Below are 18,824 nucleotides of genomic sequence, written 5' to 3'. Positions count from 1 at the left end.
CAAACCATAAGAATTTATTATCTTACGTTCCTGAAGGCCAGAAGTGTGAAGTCAGTTTCACTGGGCAAAACTCAAGGTGCTGGCAGGCCTGTGTCCCTTCTGGAGGCTCTCTTCCCTCAGCTTTTCTGGTTTTTAGAGGCTCTCTTTACTCCTTGGCCCATGGTCCTTTATCACATAGCCAAATCTCCTTTCGTTTTCATTGTCGTATCCCCTCTCTCTCCGACTCTGACCCTCCGGCTTCCCTCTTAGCCACCGTGATTACATTGGGCCTCCCAGATAATCCAGAATAATCTCCCCATCTCAGAATCCCTAATTTAATCACATTTGCAAAGTCCCTTTTTCCATGGAAGGTAACATTCACAGGTTCCAGAGATGAGGACAGAGACATCTTTGGAAGGCCATTATTTACCCTGCCACAACTTGTAAAATAGTAAAGCATTTATGAAAACGGATGTAATACCTGATCTTAATAAGAAGATCGTGTCAGAGCCACACTGTCGCTGCTTTCATTTTCCCATGATCTAATTCAGAGTCAAAGTAAAGAAACTTCATGATCCTGATTTCAAGTATAACTATTCCCTTTGGCTGCTAATTAGAACTTTTAAGTTGCTCAGACTTAGTCCAGAATTCTCCTAAGAAAATTCCCTCATGCACCTAAGAAATATCATTCTTTTCTAACCGTCCTTTTTAATTTCTTTTTTTTTTTTTCCAGAAAAGCAAGACAATAACACAAGAATTGAAACTATAAAATCTCTTGTACAAAAACTCCCTCCACCAAATCGTGACACCATGAAAGTCCTCTTTGGACACCTAACTAAGTAAGTTGCAAAGTTTCTGGTTGTTCTGTCACAGTCTCATTTCCTAAATGAGCAATATTTAATTTCCAATCTCTAATACAAGAGTTTCCGAATGCATCGATCTCAGATTTCCCTCTCCAGCTGATCTACGTCTTCCTGCAGAAGCTGGGGAATGTACTAGAGGTAGGAAGGGGAACCTACAAAAGGAACTTTTAAAATACTTTCTTTTTTCTGGCTTTTCAACAAGTAGATGTTTGCTGATTGGTTGTCAGAACTGTAGCCAGAGCCCTGGGATGGGCTGGGTTTACTTTGTTATTTAGTATAATGGCAAGAGCCTGAAATGATTCAGACATGAGTTCAAAACCTAGCCTCACCACGTACCAAGAGTGATGACCACAAATAAGTTACTTAAACTCTCTGATATCCAATTCCTTCGTCTGTAAGACATTGATTCACATTGATAAGGTGCCATCCATGTAAACAGCTAAAAGAAGAGTATTTCTGGAAGAAAAAAAGACAGTGTAAAGACCCAGAGGCCGCACAGGGCTTGATGTATTTGCAAAGCAGAAAGCGGGCCAGGCGGGCTAGAGCCTAATGGACAAGGGGCATGGTGGTGGAGTTGAGGTCATAGATGTTGGACCAGTGTAAGATCACATAGGTTCTCGTGGGCCACAGTGAGAGAGTGGAATTCCATTCTAAATACAGTGAAGAGCCATAAAGAGTGCTAAATTGAGGGATATACAAGATCACCCTGGCTGACAGGTGGAGAATGATTTGCAAAAGTGAAAGCAGGGAAACCTATACGGAGGAGACCATAGTAGTCCAGGCAAGAAGTAATGGTGACTTCAGTGGAGGCCTTAAAGAGGTATTTTGATGATGGATCAGATTGTATTTGCTGATGGTTGGGGTGCAGTGGGGAAGGGAAAGGAGAAATTGAGTGTGCCTGTTAGGGTTTGGGTTTGGGCAAGTGGAGAAATGGTAGTGCGGCACAGATGGGTAAAACTGGAGGAGGAACGGGCTGAATAGGAAGAGCCGACTGGAGAACTTCATTCTGGACATGTTAAGTTTGAAATGACTGTTCCTCATTTGCCTTCTGTTAACACCTTCTTCAGATAATGCAAAGTGCAATACAAGTGATGAGGTTGTAGCTTTCACCATATGCATATAGTAATGTTGAAGCCTGACAGAGTTTCAAATAGATTGGGCTGTTTTGCTTTTGTGAGATTAAATCTCTTTAATCACCCATGCCTTAGGTTGAGTCATTCCTACAGCTTATTCAACTCATCCACTACATGATTTTTAATTGTAAATGTAATGTGCAGAATTGCACACACACAAAATTTAAGCAACTGTCGTGCATGTAAGTCAAATTTGCCTACTAGTCACTCTTAGCCTGCTGAGCAGAAGCAACTAACATTTTTGTATCTACCCTTCCAGACCTGTTCCTAAGGACATACATACCTCTGTGTGGTTGTTTATTGCATTAGAGTATATCATTCTGCACATATTGTTCTTCTACTGTTTTGCAACTCACGGACAGCTTTCCATTTCATGGCATAGTACTCCATGGTATGGATGGTCCATAATTCACTTCACCGGGCACTGCGTTAGGGAACATGTTTCAATCTAATTCATCGTATTTGCTTCTTACTTATTTTACTCCCACAGAGGAACCTATGTCAAAGTTCAGAACATCCCTTATTGTTAGAATGCCCCTTTTTGTCACCTCCACATTACTGGCTTCAGTGGGAAACCCAGTGTGGTTAAGTGAAAGGATCTTGGGCTTCAAAAAAATAAAGAGAGAAAGCTAGAGTCAAATTCTTGTTCTATACTTTATACTCCCTTCATGATCTCAAGCACATAAAATCAGATTAAATAATATCAACCGTATCTTGTGGTTACGAGAATTAAATGAGATAATGCATATAAAAAGCCTGGCACAAGGTAAGCATTCCTCAAATGTTAATTCTTTTCCCTTAGGATCCAGACCCACCATGAAAGGGGTTTCAAGTTACAAGTAAATACTGGAGTGCTTATCTCAGTAACTTTAACTGGACAAAGTCGTAAAACAAATGGAAAAGTGTACTCTTTAATGCTGTGCAATACCTAGTCTCAGAGATCTAGAGAAATATCCATTACTCAGTCTCAATTATTCCTTTTCTTTTTTCCAACTGAAAGAACAGCTATAAAATGAAGAAACTGAGAATCAGCTAAATCCTACTTTGAAAAAAACACACACAGATGAGAATCTATCCAATTAAAAACCTTCAAAGGATGAGAATCTTCCACCTTCATGCCAACAATCCCAGTATTAACAATTAGTGCCTGATCATGTTTCTTATATCTAAATTAATTTCCTAATTTTGTTAGAACTTTCAGTTGAGATGGAAATAGATGTTTTTAACTAAGATTTAAGATCAGATGATTATGTCACCTTCACAGCATTCACATGATAAGATTTTTCATTGCAGATGGAGAAAAAAGTGTTATTTGCTAGCCACCCGCCTTTCTTGAGTGGTGTGACCATATTCCACCCTGCAATGATTTATAAACGGGGTTTAATTATGCAGAAGTGTGTGCACATGATTATATCTTGTTAAGCATTTCTTGTTAAGTTTTTGATAAACAGCCAATCGTGGCATGTCATCAAAGCTTGAGAAGGCTAAATAAGAAGATTGTTTAACGAGAATTTAAATGTATTCATCTTTGAAAGAATCATTAGAATGTTTTCCTTAGTCTTGATGCATTTGGTAGTTCTTCAGAAAATCTACCATCAACACTTGTATGTAGTGTTTATTCCAAATTGCTGCAAATATATATATATTTTGAAGTTTGTTTAGTGAGGGTCAGGGAATGTAGTGAAGTGCCAAAAATTCCACTTGACCTGCGTTGTACTCTGTAGCCAACAGAATAGAAGTCCATTTTTGCAAAGCTCTGAGTTAAACATTCCCTTGAAAGCAGAGCAACTACCAGCTGAGAAAGCTTAATACAGCACAGTTGGGCTAGAAGGTGGATGCAAGTGCTGTCCACAAAAGCCAGAATTTTTAAAGGATTGTGATTATATTAAGCATAAGATTACACAATAGCTGCACAGACTGAATAGTCTCAGAGTCCAGAGTCCTCATTCTCGATCAAACTCAAGGTGAAGTATGTGCTTCTGCTATGATAGATTGAGACCAGGAATTCAGAATACACTATCATCTCAAAATGCCATCAGCCAGAAACCTTTATTAATAGGCACTTTCACCAATTGACATTACAGTGATAAGCACTGGAAGGTCCTGTGACAGCTCTGAATCATCATATAAATGGCAAGTTCTATCTCTGTTAAAATATAAGTGTCGAATGCATGTTCCTTCAGCCTGCTTCTTTGGAAAGGCAGGCAGGCAAAGTGAAGATGAAGTTAATGGGAAGGAAGACCTAGAAAGATAAGGGTTGCTTGCTGATGGGTAGCGGTTGGACGTTGAGAGCCAGGCAAAGAGGTTATATAAGAAATAGAGGACCATTGAGACTTTATCTGCTGGACATTTGCATGATGTGCTCTGTGTTTATGAAAGAGTATTCTGACAATAGAGTGCAGGGTGAACGAGATAGAAGGAGAAAAAAAACCTAAGAGGCCACATGGGAGTTGTAGTTGGTTTGGAGTGATGAACATAAAATGGAAAGCAATGGTCCAAATCCTGAGACTTTTCAAAGGAAAATTCCATACAATTTTTATTTCTCTCATTTCTTTATCCCCCTTATGCAGTCAGCCATGGGAATAAGTCTGCGGTTTCAGTGCTGAGTAATTGTAAAAATAGTTCCTCTGGTAGCAAGTTAAAAAGCAAAAGGAGATAGTGTTTAGAAGGGTGCACTTTTTTCTCTGTTTTGAAATGCAGACAGGGGAAAGAGGAAGATTAAGATGAGGGTATAGAAGACTAATGAAATAAAGTAAACCCCATTTTGTCAGGTGTGAATTGAATCAAGCCCTCTAGATCTGCTGGTGGGGATGTTCCAACCAGCATGGTATGAAGCCACATATGTAATATAGCTCAAGAATGAAAACCTTTCCAATCTTCATGCCTTTTGAGCCAATCATCTTAATTGCTAGGACCCTATCCTAAGTAATGCTGGGGGATGAGGCCACTTTATGCAGATAAAATTTTACTGTTTTCACTGGTAGAAACTTGGAAACAACCTAAGTGTTCAGTGATAGGGGAAGGTTTTATAGAACATGGTACATCATATCGGCTTCATAAAATGTGGTTCACAGCTAATTGTTTTCTTAATTAGGGAAATGCTTGTATTAAGTTAAATAAAGTCAGGGATACAATATTTTATATATTTAAGGAGAGTATAAATATGTGGGAAAGTTGTGCATCTAGAAAAGACTGTAAAGCTATTTGCTGAGATGTTAATATTTCTTAGAGTTGTTGAACAATGAAAGTTTTTTTTTTTAAATTAATTTATTTATTTATGGCTGTGTTGGGTCTTCGTTTCTGTGCGAGGGCTTTCTCTAGTTGTGGCAAGCGGGGGCCACTCTTCATCGCGGTGCGCGGGCCTCTCACTACCGCTGCCTCTCTTGTTCTCTGCGGAGCGCAGGCTCAGTAATTGTGGCTCACGGGCCCAGTTGCTCCGCGGCATGTGGGATCTTCCCGGAACAGGGCTCGAACCCGTGTCCCCTGCACTGGTAGGCAGATTCTCAACCACTGCGCCACCAGGGAAGCCCGAAAGTTTTTTTTTCTTTGTGTGTTTCTTTTTCTCTCCTAACAATGGGATAGAAAGAGATATTGAGGTTAAGAGAACCGGTAAAGAGAACAGGCTTTGGAGTTAAGCAGAATTGAATGTGAGCCTTGGCCCTGCCACTTACTGGGCATGTAACTTAGAACTGACCTAGCTCTAAGCTTCCTTCTTCTCATCTGCAAAACAGGGATCATAATAGGACCTATTTCTGTGGTGAGGAGTAAAGGAATTATCCTTTTAAGGAGTCTAGCACAATACCTAGCACATAGTTGGTTCTAGTTAAGCATCAGACATCAGCATGTATTATTTTTATAGTGAGAGAAATATAAAATTATTTCTAATGAAATAAATATAGGAAGAATTGCAGAGGCTGGGTTGCCAAATTTCCTGGCTTCCAGAAAATTCTTTACCCCACCACAGAATCTTTTGCCAAAACCTGAGTTTCTATACTGGCCTGACTCAGCCAGTTTCCCCTAGTCCCAGTGAGGCTGTTTTCACATGTTTGACAAACCACGTGACGCCTCCATGTGTTGCCCAGTCCCTGTGTGAATTCCCCTGCCCAATTCTGTACTGTCGCCAGCTCTCCATCAACCTGATCTGAATCTTGTCCCGTGTTCTCAAATCCAACTATTTTCACCTTCAGAGTTGTAGCTTGCTGATAAGAAAGTCTGGTCCGCTTGACTTCTAGGCAGGCGTGGGAACACTGGAGAAGGACACAGGTCCTCCTCTGCTTCCTGCCCAGAGCCTCCCATCACAGCAGTTTCCTAGGGACGGTTCTCTTCTTGTTGTCTAACTTATCAGAATGGTTCTCACAGTGAGAATTTCCTACCAGGCAGAACAGCACACTGGCCACGTGGAAGCCTGGTAAGTGAGATAATTTGGAGCTGGTAGGGCCTTACCCTATGCCTCAAATCCCCAGTGTAAACACTCCTAGAATTTTATCAGCTACATATCCACCTAGAATGGACACTGACCTTTTCAAGTTCTAGAATTCCTGTTGCCGTTCCTATAAGTAAGCTGTCCTAGCTATTGCTGAAGTCTTTTCTCACATTTTTATTTCCGGGATAAAAGTAATACATGAGAATTACAGAAAACTTAGAAGATAAATACAAAAATATTTTTCCCCCAGCTAAATTGAACTTGTTATCCAGATTTACTTTGTGGCATGCGTTTTGGAAGCCAAAACAATCTCAAATGTTTGATGGTGGGTGGGGGGAGGATATAAAAGAACATTCAATTCCCACATAGGTATATATTGTCCAGAGAAAGTCAAAATGTCTTAGAGATGGGTGGCTTTTAGAGGTGACATAAAATAATGTCGTTCGTTGATTTTCAAAAATAGCCTTGGAAGAATATATTTGCTGCAGAGTTTAGATGCAAATAAACATTCTTATAGGAGACTTGCACTTTGTAAAATAAGCTGAAAGGAGAGCACTGACGCTAAGAAAATCGTCCAGCTGTTCATAGAATTCCAAGGTGAATAGACAAGTCTCATGGAAGCATGCCAGTTGAATGCCTCATTGAAAGGCGAAACTGTTGAGCTGTGGCTATTTTGTGAGAGTAAACCGATATTTAAAGCTTCTCTGTGGTCTTCATGGATGTTAAATAAATACTCTACAAAAGCATGTCAGAGGCAACTCAAATGATGATGACTTAGAAATATAGGGGTTGTATGAGGAAACAATGGTGAGGAAATAATTCATCCGCTCTGTCTTTAAAATGGCATTGGGAGCGTTTCTGATATTTTGTGGGGAGGGGGGTGAGACATGGCCAGAGAGGGACTGGAAAGCCCATGAGCCCGCACCCTTCTCTCTGGTCAAGAGCAATGGCTGGTGAGGCTCTGCCTCCCGTCAGGCCTCTGAAGGCTCAGCTCTGGGGTGCTTTGGAGCAGGCTGTGTTTTTCTGTGCTGCCTTCTGGCATTCCACCCTTTTTCTGTACACTTTGGTCTCTCACCCAGCCACAATACCTGATATCCAATGACTTGCAGGCCATGGGTGTTTTTACTGGAAAATAAAGAACCTTAGCAAATTGTTATTTTCCCTTTTTCTCTTTCTTTTTTTTTTTTTTTCCCTGAGAAACAGGGGCTGCAAGTTGTTTGAAATAAGCCAGAAGCCTAATAGCTCCTTTGCTTGTGTATTTGAAATGGCACCCTAATCACTTTGAAGAGCTAATGTACTTCCTATGGGCCTGAAATTTCTCAACTGGACTCCCGTGGCAGAATTTGGCCTGTAGTTAAGAAAATTAATTACTCTGATAGTGAGGATGAAGCAATAGTTCCCAACTCCCTGTAGTAATCATTAAAATGTCATCTACTTAGGAGACATCTTGGCATGGGATTTATAAGGTTTGTGAGCTGGGGACTAAGTTCAATGATCCTTCCAGTGGTGGATCCTTGTTCTAGAGGAAGGCTTTGGGAGATAAGGTTTTTAAGATGGGAGTGAAATTACTTTAGATCTTTTGATTTAACATTTGAATGTTAACAGTTAACCACTGAATAATAAAAAACAAAACAAAACTTAAAATGGCTACTGACCATTTATCACTGTCTTCTCTATTGTTAGCGGTGGCTCACCTTATGGGGGTATTTCCCTCATAAGAGGTAAATTTTTTAATTTGCCTCACCCTTCTCCACTGTGAATCTTGGCCTTTCACCTAATGGAAAGAACCAGGGATTTGGAATCAGAAGACATAGGCTCAAGTCCCAACCTCAGCCCTTAGAAACTGTACAACATTAGGAAAACCTTTAATGCCTCTAACCCTCCCTTTTGCTTATATGTGAAATGGGTCAAATAAATTCACACTTGAGAAAATATTTGTTAACTGTGAAGTCCTATCCACCCATTCCTTTAGGAAGTCTTAAATGAGTGCCTACTGTACTCCAGGCACTGGACCAGATCAGAGGTTGGCAACCTATGGCCATGGGCCACATCCAGCCTGCTGCCTACTTTTATCAACAAAGTTTTATTGGGAAACACACACGCACACCTATATGTTTATGTATTGCCAATGGCTGCTTTCATGCTACAGTGGCAAGAATTAAATAGCTGTAACAAGTTGCACAAAAATATTTATTATCCAGCCCTTTACAGAAACAGTTTACTGACCTTTCACCCAGATACCAGAGGCATAAAAAAGATTCCTACCCTCCCTTATCCTATAGTTTCCCAGGGTAGATAAATTAATAAACAATTATAATAAACGTGGTGAGATATCACAAGACAGTATGAGAGCACCAAGCAGGAGCTGAAATTTAGCCTAGAGAAACCAAAGAATGCCTCCCAGAGGAGAAGACATGGCTATCTTTAAGGAGGTCAGTTTGGCAGACAAAGGCCTGCTACAGGCAGAGGGAAGACTGTGTATAAAGAGGCAGGAAGAAGGAGAACCACAGTGTGGTAAAGACATGCTGACTCCTCTGGAATGATGAATTAGGAAACATGAAAGAGGTGACAGGACATAAGCCCAGAATGTAGTAAACTAGAGCTAAATTGTGATGAACATCATATGCTTTGCTTAAGGAGTTTGAAATTCATTCTGTGGATGTTAGGTAAATCACTGAAAGGTCTGAAGCAGGCAGATGAGGTGATGTGATTTGTGTTTATAAGGAGGGCAACGCTAGAGGTAGTGGAACCAGTTAAGAGGCTGGTATAATGTCTAAGTCAGAGATCCCATAGTAAGGGAGTATGGGGTGGGGGAAAGGAATGGATACAAGAGGCATGGAGAAGGTCGATTCAATAGAACACACTCACTGAGTGCATGTAAGAGGTTAAGAGGAAGGAAGGTTCCAAGATGGCACCCAGGTTTTGAACTAGCTGAATGGTGATACCCTTAACTCAAACAGAGCAAAAGGAGAAAATTGGAGACATAAAAGAAGTTGAAATTTTCTGGACATGATGTGATTTGGTCATTGCTCATATTCCATTAGAGAATAAGAAACATATGTTGGGAATGCAGGAAAGTTGATTGGAATCTAGGTATGAATTTGGGAGTCATCAGTTTAAAGATGGCCTTGGGGTGAGGTCATGAATAAACCCAAGGGAAGGTGTGAACCTAGAAGAGAGTTGAGGGCTTCCCTGGTGGCACAGTGGTTGAGAGTCTGCCTGCCGATGCAGGGGACGCAGGTTCGTGCCCCGGTCCGGGAAGACACCACATGCCGCGGAGCAGCTAGGCCCGTGAGCCATGGCCGCTGAGCCTGCGCGTCCGGAGCCTGTGCTCCGCAACGGGAGGGGCCACAACAGTGAGAGGCCCGCGTACCGCAAAAAAAAAAAAAAGAAGAGAGTTGAGGACAGACTCCTGAGGGTGTCCCCATTGAAGAAGTGGCCAGAGGAAGGGATACTGGGAAAGGGGTCTGAGACTAGCATGCCTGGTAATAGAAAACGTGGTGAGACCAGAGGTATTATATTTTGTGGTTAAAACTATTGCTTCCACAAGACCTAGAAAATTCTTATGGTAATGGGACATTGGGCAGAATTTCTAGTGATGTGATCTCCTATTCTAACATTCATCCTTTGGCTTCTGAAAAGCCATAGGAATGAATATATAGTAATCCAGAAGAAAGAATATTTGTTCTTTAGTATAGTCAGGTCCTGGAAACATTGATAAAGTTGGAAATTATGACCTGGTCCCTTCTACCGTTAGTGCTTGGGCTCCAGGAGGGCAGGAATTTGTATCATTTTGATTCTTGCTATATCCCCAGAGCCTAATACAGTGTTCCACACGTTATAGATACTCAATGATCTTTGCTGAACAAATGGAATCACAATGAACTCATTGAAGAGAAGATGAACATCTAATAGCCATTGGTGGTTCCAATTAAGATCAACTTCTTAAGCTTGTAATCTTGGAAACTTGATATACTTCAGACTAGCACTAGGGAATATTCCATTTTGAGGTTATTGTTAAGTAAATTGTTTTTCTCAAGTTTCTCTCTCCTCACCTGATATTTATCTTTTCATCGTGATGAAGAGAAGAGCAGTTTTAATTGTAAAAGAGGCAATATTATCACTAAGACTGCAAGTTAGGAGGCCTGGAGTATAATGATGAATGGGAGCTAAGGGAAGCTGACCTTGCTGAGTGAGTCTTGGTCAGGGAATCTGTGACCACAGACCAGTGTTGGAGCCCTTTAGACCAATTAGTGCAGCCCAGGGTGGGATTGCCATTTCTTCTGATTTCTTGATCATCTTGGATTTGTAACAGATCTTGGAATTTCAAAACTTAGTTCTATACCTTCTGTGAGTACTCTTACTACTAAATTAAAGAATCTCTATCACTCCTGTCTCCTATCATATCAGCCAACCTCCCTGTCCATCTTTTGTTCCAGATCCAATATTGACTTCCTACTACCTTGAATTATTTAGCATCAGGTCAAGGAAAAAAATTATGATTACAAGAACTTGACCTGTGCTACTAAGTGTATAAAGAGGGCTTCCCTGGTGGCGCAGTGGTTGCGAGTCCGCCTGCCGATGCAGGGGACACGGGTTCGTGCCCCGGTCCGGGAAGATCCCACATGCTGCGGAGCGGCTGGGCCCGTGAGCCATGGCCGCTCAGCCTGCGCGTCCGGAGCCTGTGCTCCGCAATGGGAGAGGCCACAACAGTGAGAGGCAAAAAAAAAAAAAAAGTGTATAAAGTAATTTGGTTCTCCTGTTTTATGGAGCAGAGACACATAACTTCAAAGTGGAAGGGGGAAAAAATCAACCAGACCTCAGGTCACCTGATTTCCAGTCCACTAGACCACACTCTGCTTCCTTGCCAACACCAATACTCGATTGTTTCCAGGGAAGAAAGAGGGAGAATGACAGGCCAACTGTGATAGAGGCACAGGCCCATCACTTGAATAACTTTTTAAATTGAACATCAGCTATAATCCCAATCTTTTAAATAAAATAACCTAATTAGTTAGTATAGTGACATATTTAAATAAGGGGTTTCTTGGTGTCTGTCCTTCTATCTCTGTCTCTCTGTCTCTCTCTCTCCCTCTAACAGCTTGCTTTCTACCTAAAAAGCACTGGGAAAAGTTTTATTTTGGGGGGTCCTTTTTAAAAACAAGTTCCATGACCATATTTATTAATGCGTGTGTGTGTGTGTGTGTGTGTGTGTGTGTGTGTGTAGAAAAAACACATTTTTTAAAAAGGCAGTGATGGTGCTGTCTTTTACCACCTTCCTTCTCCTCTTTAAATGGAAAGCACTGAACCCAGATGCCCAACCACGGAAGATATTCTTCCAGAAGCAGCATCTGGCTTCCTGGCAAGCCCTTCAGGCGAGTTGTTTGGGGAGCTTTGCAGTTGTCTCTCGGTCTGTCACGTGTATCAGATACCGTGGCCCCTCTGGCTGGCATGTGCAGACAGCTGCCAATTCCTTTCGGTTCACCTTTAATTCTGAGAACTAGTTCCCTCATTTTCATTTCTTGTTGGACTTATTTTTCTCCCCACTGCCCATAAGAATTCCAGGACAAGGCTAATTTCTCACTGCTGTCTGCCTGTCAACTTCCTCTCCAGGCCTCTGTCTTTTGAACCCGAGTGAAATCCTCCGTCATTTAGCCCTACATTAAAATAGGTGACTTTTAATAGTGTTTCTTAGCCATTCCTTGTCAGCCTAGCTCCTTGTAATCTGCGGGGTTGTTCCCTGAAAAGAAAACAAAACATTCCATCAGAGTAATTTATTCTGGTCTGTACACGAGATATGAAAGTATTCCTGGCATTTGTGTATTATTTAGTTAAATCAAATTGGCTCCCTGCATCCTCGTCACACCATGAACAAAAGAGCATCTCAGGACTGGAAAAGAGGAGGCCACACGGCAGCATTTACAAATAGCTCCTGCTTCAGGACACCAAAATTTTTAAAGTAGCTTTCTTTTTTTTTTTCTTTTATCTGTTAATGTAAATAAATTGTTCTACTTGTGAAGGATTCTGTGGGGTTTTTTACGGATAATTGTTAAGAACACAGAATCCGATGGTAGCCCACGCACGAGGAAGCCGTGACAAGGTGCTGACAGGTCCGGCTGCAGCACCCAAAACGCAGAGGAGAAAGAAGAAATTAGAGCTGCAGGGCGACATCCAGGAATAGTTCGCATGGGGTAGCTGCACATTTCCACGTTGCTGGGGGGTTTTGCCTCATGCAGGAAAAAGTGCAGATTGTATATGAGATTTCAGATCCCAAGACTGTATTGGCTGAGCTGAGAAAAGACTTGGCCTTAGTAATGGACAGAAGGAAATCTCAACCATAAGTAATAATTAGTCTGTGGCCCGGGGCAGACTCAACCCACAGTTGACTCTGAAGAGGTCCGCAGCTAAAACCACGGGCTTACCTGGAATGAGAGCCTCTGGGGGACAAGGAAATGAATTTAGGGGCTGTTTGGATCAGGACATTGGGAAAATCTTTGAAATCATCTACAAAACAGTAGAGCTCGAATTGAAGATTAGGCTTTTTAAAGCTTTTTTAATCTCTGCCTCAGTGACATTTTCTGGTCTATAATTTTTCCTCAGGTTAATGTGTACAAAGGAAGTTGGAAATACATTCAGAACTTAGAAGCTTTATACTAAATATTGCCCTTTGTACAGAGATTACTTTTCCTCACTTCTAGTAATTTCTTCTCCTCTGTGTCATACATTCTTTTGTCAGACTCTTTTCGCTGACATTTTCCCCTTTCTATTTTCTGCCTTTTCTCCCAATATCACCCTCCTCCTCAAATTCTTCCTCCTGCCCCTCACTCTGAGAACTCTTTTCACCTTCAAAGCATTGCCAAATACGTCATCCATCTCCCCATTTATTCTTTATACAAATAACAGATCAAGTGCCTCTCACGTGATAGACGCTGAGCTGGAAATAAGGATAATTTTACCAGGCAAACAATCAGTTCCTAGCATCTGGGAACTGCATTCAGTTATGTTATCAATCTCTCTGCCCTTATCTGGGAATGTTCACTTCCCTTAGTCTGACTTTCACTCCCAACTTTGTGGTTCTAGCCCTGCCCCTCCTCTCCTCGCAGGGATATGCAAACCAGCCTATCTGTTATAGGCATTCGGTGAGTCCATTGATGAGATTCAGGAAGCCCCTGATCTTCTTTTCTTTCCCACTTTCTGAAAGACAAGTAGAACACTTCGGGGCAGGGCCATAGCGAGGAGTAGGCAAGACATGGGCGCTGGCACCCGGAGAGCTAAAAGCATTTTCTTTCCTACCCTCCGTGAACTCCCAGTCAACATATACCTCTTAATGAATATTTTTCCCTTTGTCAGTGAGTTCACTCATTCATTCATTCATGAATTCATTTAGCGCGTAGTGTTTGGGCTATGAAAAGGTAAAAGAAATTACTCCTGCCCTAAAGGAATTTTTATCTAATTAATTTGTGTCTCTGAGCTTAGACATCAGAACAGGATAAATGTCCTCACATAGTGAAAAGACATGCAGAGTGTGATACTTTACACATGCAAAGTGTGATACTTTACCTAAATCTGGGTTCTTTTTCCCATTTGAACACTTTTTGAGCAATCATTTTACATCCCAGAAAAATTCCACCCTCAAATGCATCTCCTCTTTGATTAGAGCACAACTCTGTCCCCTCCCTGCTCACCCACCTTTTTTCCACTTCCTTTCATTTCCGGCTGCCATTCCAGAGCTGCAAGTGCTCCTTTGGTACTGACCTTTGATTCATCAGAAAGGGACTCCGTTCACTCTCCCGGGGCCACATTTCCTGTTTAGGGTCAAACATCCCCCACAGAGATAGTGAGGTATTTTATGGCTGGTTTACATGTCCAGCTGTATTTTTCTAACTAGTGGGAAAAGAGAAATAAAATGCACGCCCCATTCTCTTTGACCTCACTCTCCATTCATATAACACTGAGAATAACCAATTCCTAGGGTGCCAGGCTCTTAAAGTAATTCATACTTCCCTGGCAATCACAGGCATTTACCTTTCATCTTGGCAGAGGAAGGCCTGTTTTATCCACCCCTCATCACATTCTTGCCTTTCTGTGCTTGAGTTTCCCCTCCAACACCCTACAATAGGCTAGGTAGGCTAAGAAGCAGTTGGCTACATAGAGAAAGTAAAGAAAGGTTCACTGTCACATTCTAGTAATTTCTGATCCCAAAGCACTTTTATCCAAGAAATGGTGATATAGAAGAAAACAGGCATGAGGTTGTGTGGGCTGGTGGCCGCGGAGATAGCGGGACTGGGGAGGGAGATAGCCAGAGAGAGACGTTTTGTTTGTCACGAATGCAGTCACCTGAAAAAAACCAGCTAATTAGCAGTCTGTAGCCACACAACACAGCAGTTTAGTACAAGAAGTGAACAATACTTTACTTAATTGAAACTACAGAGCAGACTTAGGTAGGCTGAATGCAATTATGCAGATTGGAAGTCAGCCAGGATACACTGAGGTTAACAACCCCTTCTCTCACAAAAAGCACCACGGGAACATCAGTGACCACAAATGGTAAAAGCTGTCATCCTGGGGCCCATCCAAAACGCCTCACCTCTCACAACCTAGGCTCCATCAGAAGGGCTTAATGGTATCAACTAACTGGCTGGAAGAAAGAGTGCCCTCTGTCTGTGCAGGTGTGCCTGTGCCTCGTGCTGTGTGACTAGTTCAGCCTTCTCAGGAAACAAGCTTTGAAGAGGTAGAGTGGAGGGGGATTTAAATGGTGGAGGACATCCAGGGGGGTCCAGTGGTGGACGATGGGAACTGTGAGAGCTCCACCACCTGCTAGTCTTGTGGTCAACACGATGGCTGCCTAACCGTTGCAGAAAGTTCTAGCTCAGAATTTCTCAAACTTTAAGGTGCTTATCAATTAAATCACCTAGAGAGCCTGTTAAAAATGTAGATTCTGATTCAAGAGGTCTGGAATGGGGTCTGAGATTTTGCATCGAGAACAAGCTCCCAGGTGCTGCTGTCCGGGAACCAAACTTTTAGAAGTCATTTCTTGCAGGGAAGAGGGCAGAGGCTGGACAAAGAGAAAGAGGACTTTAAAATGAGACTTAACACCCAGAATAATCAGGCTCACTTTCATTTGTCCTAGGAACTAAAGGAAGCAGAAACTTGGAGAGTTCAAAATAGTAACGAATCCAATCCACTCGTAAAACTCACTCCTAAAATGGCTTCTGCCATTAGAGGATGGGGAGAGGCACAGAATTTGGCCCCTGAACATGTTTCATGAATGAGATGCCCACTCTGAACAGTGTAGCATTTTCCACTCACTGGTGGGTGCTGTAGCAGAGACACACCAGCCAGCAGTGGTCTAAGATGACCTCCCGAGAACGAAAACTGTCTGTCTTTCAAGGTGAGTCAAGAGAAGACAAGATGGCAGAATGCAGACCCTCAAAGCTTGACCAATGGACAGTGAAGGGAGTAATAATCTTCCTGCAGAACCTTGTAAAATAAAATCAGAGTTGCTGAAAAACATCAAAGAATGGGCCATTTTAAGCTTATATTATGCAAACTTAGTTTATTGCCGTGTGCTGTGGAGGCTTCCAGGCTAAAGTCTGCATGTACTATTAAAGACTTCATTGTTGGGTGGATTATTGATTATATTCTTTAGTTATTTCCCAAGTGCTTTTTATACTAATATCTACATATTTTGTGACTTCTTAATGATAGAATTCACTTTAGATGTATGGAAACACACACACACACAAAACACACACATGCTTAAAAGCAAGACCCAATTAATCCCTGGTGAAAGCAGTATGGGTTCCTACATTTAGACATGCTGTAAACACGCTTTAAACTAGATAAGGCTGGAGTTTAGATATACATTTATCCTAATATGTAGCTCATCAGTATAGCTACAAAAATCTTATTACTTGCCATCATTCAGAATATATCATTTGAAATGTTCAGCTATCTAAAGCCAACACAGTAAAGCATACACACACACACACACACACACACACACAAGAAACAGAAGAATATAAGTATCAATCAGTGAATCAGCAGTAGCTATGGAGTGCCCACTTTGTGTTCCATACCACACTGGGGAGGGTTGGGAAGATAAAAGAAGTATAAAGTTCTGCCATTGCAGAGATACTTATCTAAAAGGGAACAAAGCACTTAGGAAAAAGAGTAGAGAATAATTAACTGTTAAACAGCATGTATGGGAAGAAGTAGAGTAAAATAGTTAAGTCTGCAATGAAAAGTGGACCTGAAGTTAGGCTTTGAAACACAAGTAGGATTTGGCACTTTTCCACTTGAGAAAAGCCAAAGGAAGCCAGGATGTGACAGGGAGCAAAGGAGGAGGAGGGACCTGAGTGCAGGGAGAGACCAGGTCATGGGTAGGGCCTGGCAGGAAAGTCAGAATCTGAAGTCTTAGATAATAGGGGCCCAAGGCAGGTTATGGAGCAGTTGAAGAATAGAAGTTTTGCTTTGGTTTCTGTTTTAAGTATCTCAGTTCATTGAAGGATCAAATGTGAAATGGATTTGGGGAGGGAGGCTTGGAGTCAGGCTAAGGAGCAGTTTAGTCCTGTGCTGGCTGAGGAGCTCAGTGGGAAGAGGGGAATTTCTAGAGAAACTTTGCAGTGAGTCAATAGTATTTGCTGATAGGTTTGATATGATGGATAAATGACTGGAAAGAGTTTGAGACAGTGCCAGGATGTCCAATTTGTAGACAAGGAAGAGTGGAGATGTCACTTATAGAAACTGGGTTATTGATGGACTTTAAGAACCAAGGATGTGACAGGCACTGTTCTAGGAGCTTAGGATCATCAGTAAACTTTACAGAAGTCACGTTTGCCCTCACAGAGTTTACATAATAAACATAACACACATAATATAAATAAATCAAACAAATAAACATAATAAGCAAGGAAATGCTGTGGCATATTAGAAGATAATGGCTGCTAAGGAACTAGTAAAAATGGGGCAGAGTGAGGAGGGTCAAGGGTGCTGCCAGGGTCCTGAGTCCGGTGGTTTGCAGTCATTGGGGAAGAACTCATTACAAAGGGGATATTTGAGAAAAGACTTGAGGGAGGGGAGGGAGTTAGTGAGGCGGATTTGCCTGGAGTCAAAGCATTCCAGAGATGTGTAGAGAACATCCAGCATCTTGGTGTCTTCAAGCTACAGCAAAGCAAGGAGGCCAGTGTGGCTTGAGCAGAGGGAGGGTGGGGAGAGGAGTCACCTAGTTGACAAGGCCACATCACACAGGGCCTTCCGAGACCATTATAAGGACCTGGTCTAGACACTGTCAAATTCTTAGAGGAAAACAGAGGCAGAACACTCGATGACATAAATCACAGCAAGATCCTTTATGACCCACCTCCTAGAGAAATGGAAATAAAAACAGAAATAAACAAATGGGACCTAATGAAACTTACAAGCTTTTGCACAGCAAAGAAAACCATAAACAAGACAAAAAGACAACCCTCAGAATGGGAGAAAATATTTGCAGACGAAGCAACTGACAAAGGATTAATCTCCAAAATATACAAACAGCTCATGCAGCTCAATATCAACAAAACAAACAGCGCAATCCAAAAATGGGCAGAAGACCTAAATAGACATTTCTCCAAAGAAGGTATACAGATTGCCAACAAACACATGAAAGAATGCTCAACATCATTAATCATTAGAGAAATGCAAATCACGACTACAATGAGGTATCATCTCACTCTGGTCAGAATGGCCATCATCAATAAATCTAGAAACAATAAATGCTGGAGAGGGTGTGGAGAAAAGGGAGCCCTCTTGCACTGTTGGTGGGAATGTGAATTGGTTCAGCCACTATGGAGAACAGTATGGAGGTTCCTTAAAAAACCAAAAATAGAACTACCATATGACCCAGCAATCCCACTACTGGGCATATACCCTGAGAAAACCATAATTCAAAAAGAGTCATGTACTACAATGTTCACTGCAGCACTATTTACAATAGCCAGGACATGGAAGCAACCTAAGTGTCCATCGACAGACGAATGGATAAAGATGTGGCACATATATACAATAAAATATTACTCAGCCATAAAAAGAAATGAAATTGAGTTATTTGTAGTGAGGTGGATGGACCTAGAGTCTGACATACAGAGTGAAGTAAGTCAGAAAGAGAAAAACAAATACCACATGCTAACACATATATATGGAATGTAAAAAAAAAATGGTTCTGAAGAACCTAGGGGCAGGACAGGAATAAAGACCCAGATGTACAGAATGGACTTAAGGACATGGAGAGAGGGAAGGGTAAGCTGGGACGAAGTGAGAGAGTGGCATGGACATATATACACTACCAAATGTAAAATAGATAGCTAGTGGGAAGAAGCCGCATGACACAGGGAGATCAGCTTGGTGCTTTGTGACCACCTAGAGGGGTGGGATAGGGAGAGTGGG

At 41.7% G+C, this 18,824-nt stretch overlaps 1 protein-coding gene across 3 annotated transcripts in view; it reads left to right on the top strand.

Annotated features, from left to right (window-relative positions):
• ARHGAP15 (Rho GTPase activating protein 15) overlaps positions 1-18,824 on the top strand; it is a 622,754-nt gene that overhangs the window by 563,206 nt on the left and 40,724 nt on the right. For all 3 annotated transcript variants that reach the window (XM_027131893.1, XM_027131900.1, XM_027131911.1), the window contains one exon: positions 713-818. In XM_027131893.1, the coding sequence (XP_026987694.1) occupies positions 713-818 (106 nt within the window). The remainder of the gene's footprint in view (positions 1-712; positions 819-18,824) is intronic.

The sequence above is a fragment of the Aethalodelphis obliquidens genome, unplaced genomic scaffold (genome assembly GCF_003676395.1).
Source record: "Aethalodelphis obliquidens isolate GAN/ISIS:26980383/991018 unplaced genomic scaffold, ASM367639v1 scaffold2, whole genome shotgun sequence".
Taxonomy (NCBI): Eukaryota; Metazoa; Chordata; class Mammalia; order Artiodactyla; family Delphinidae; genus Aethalodelphis; species Aethalodelphis obliquidens.
This window is presented reverse-complemented; position numbering and strand designations above follow the sequence as displayed.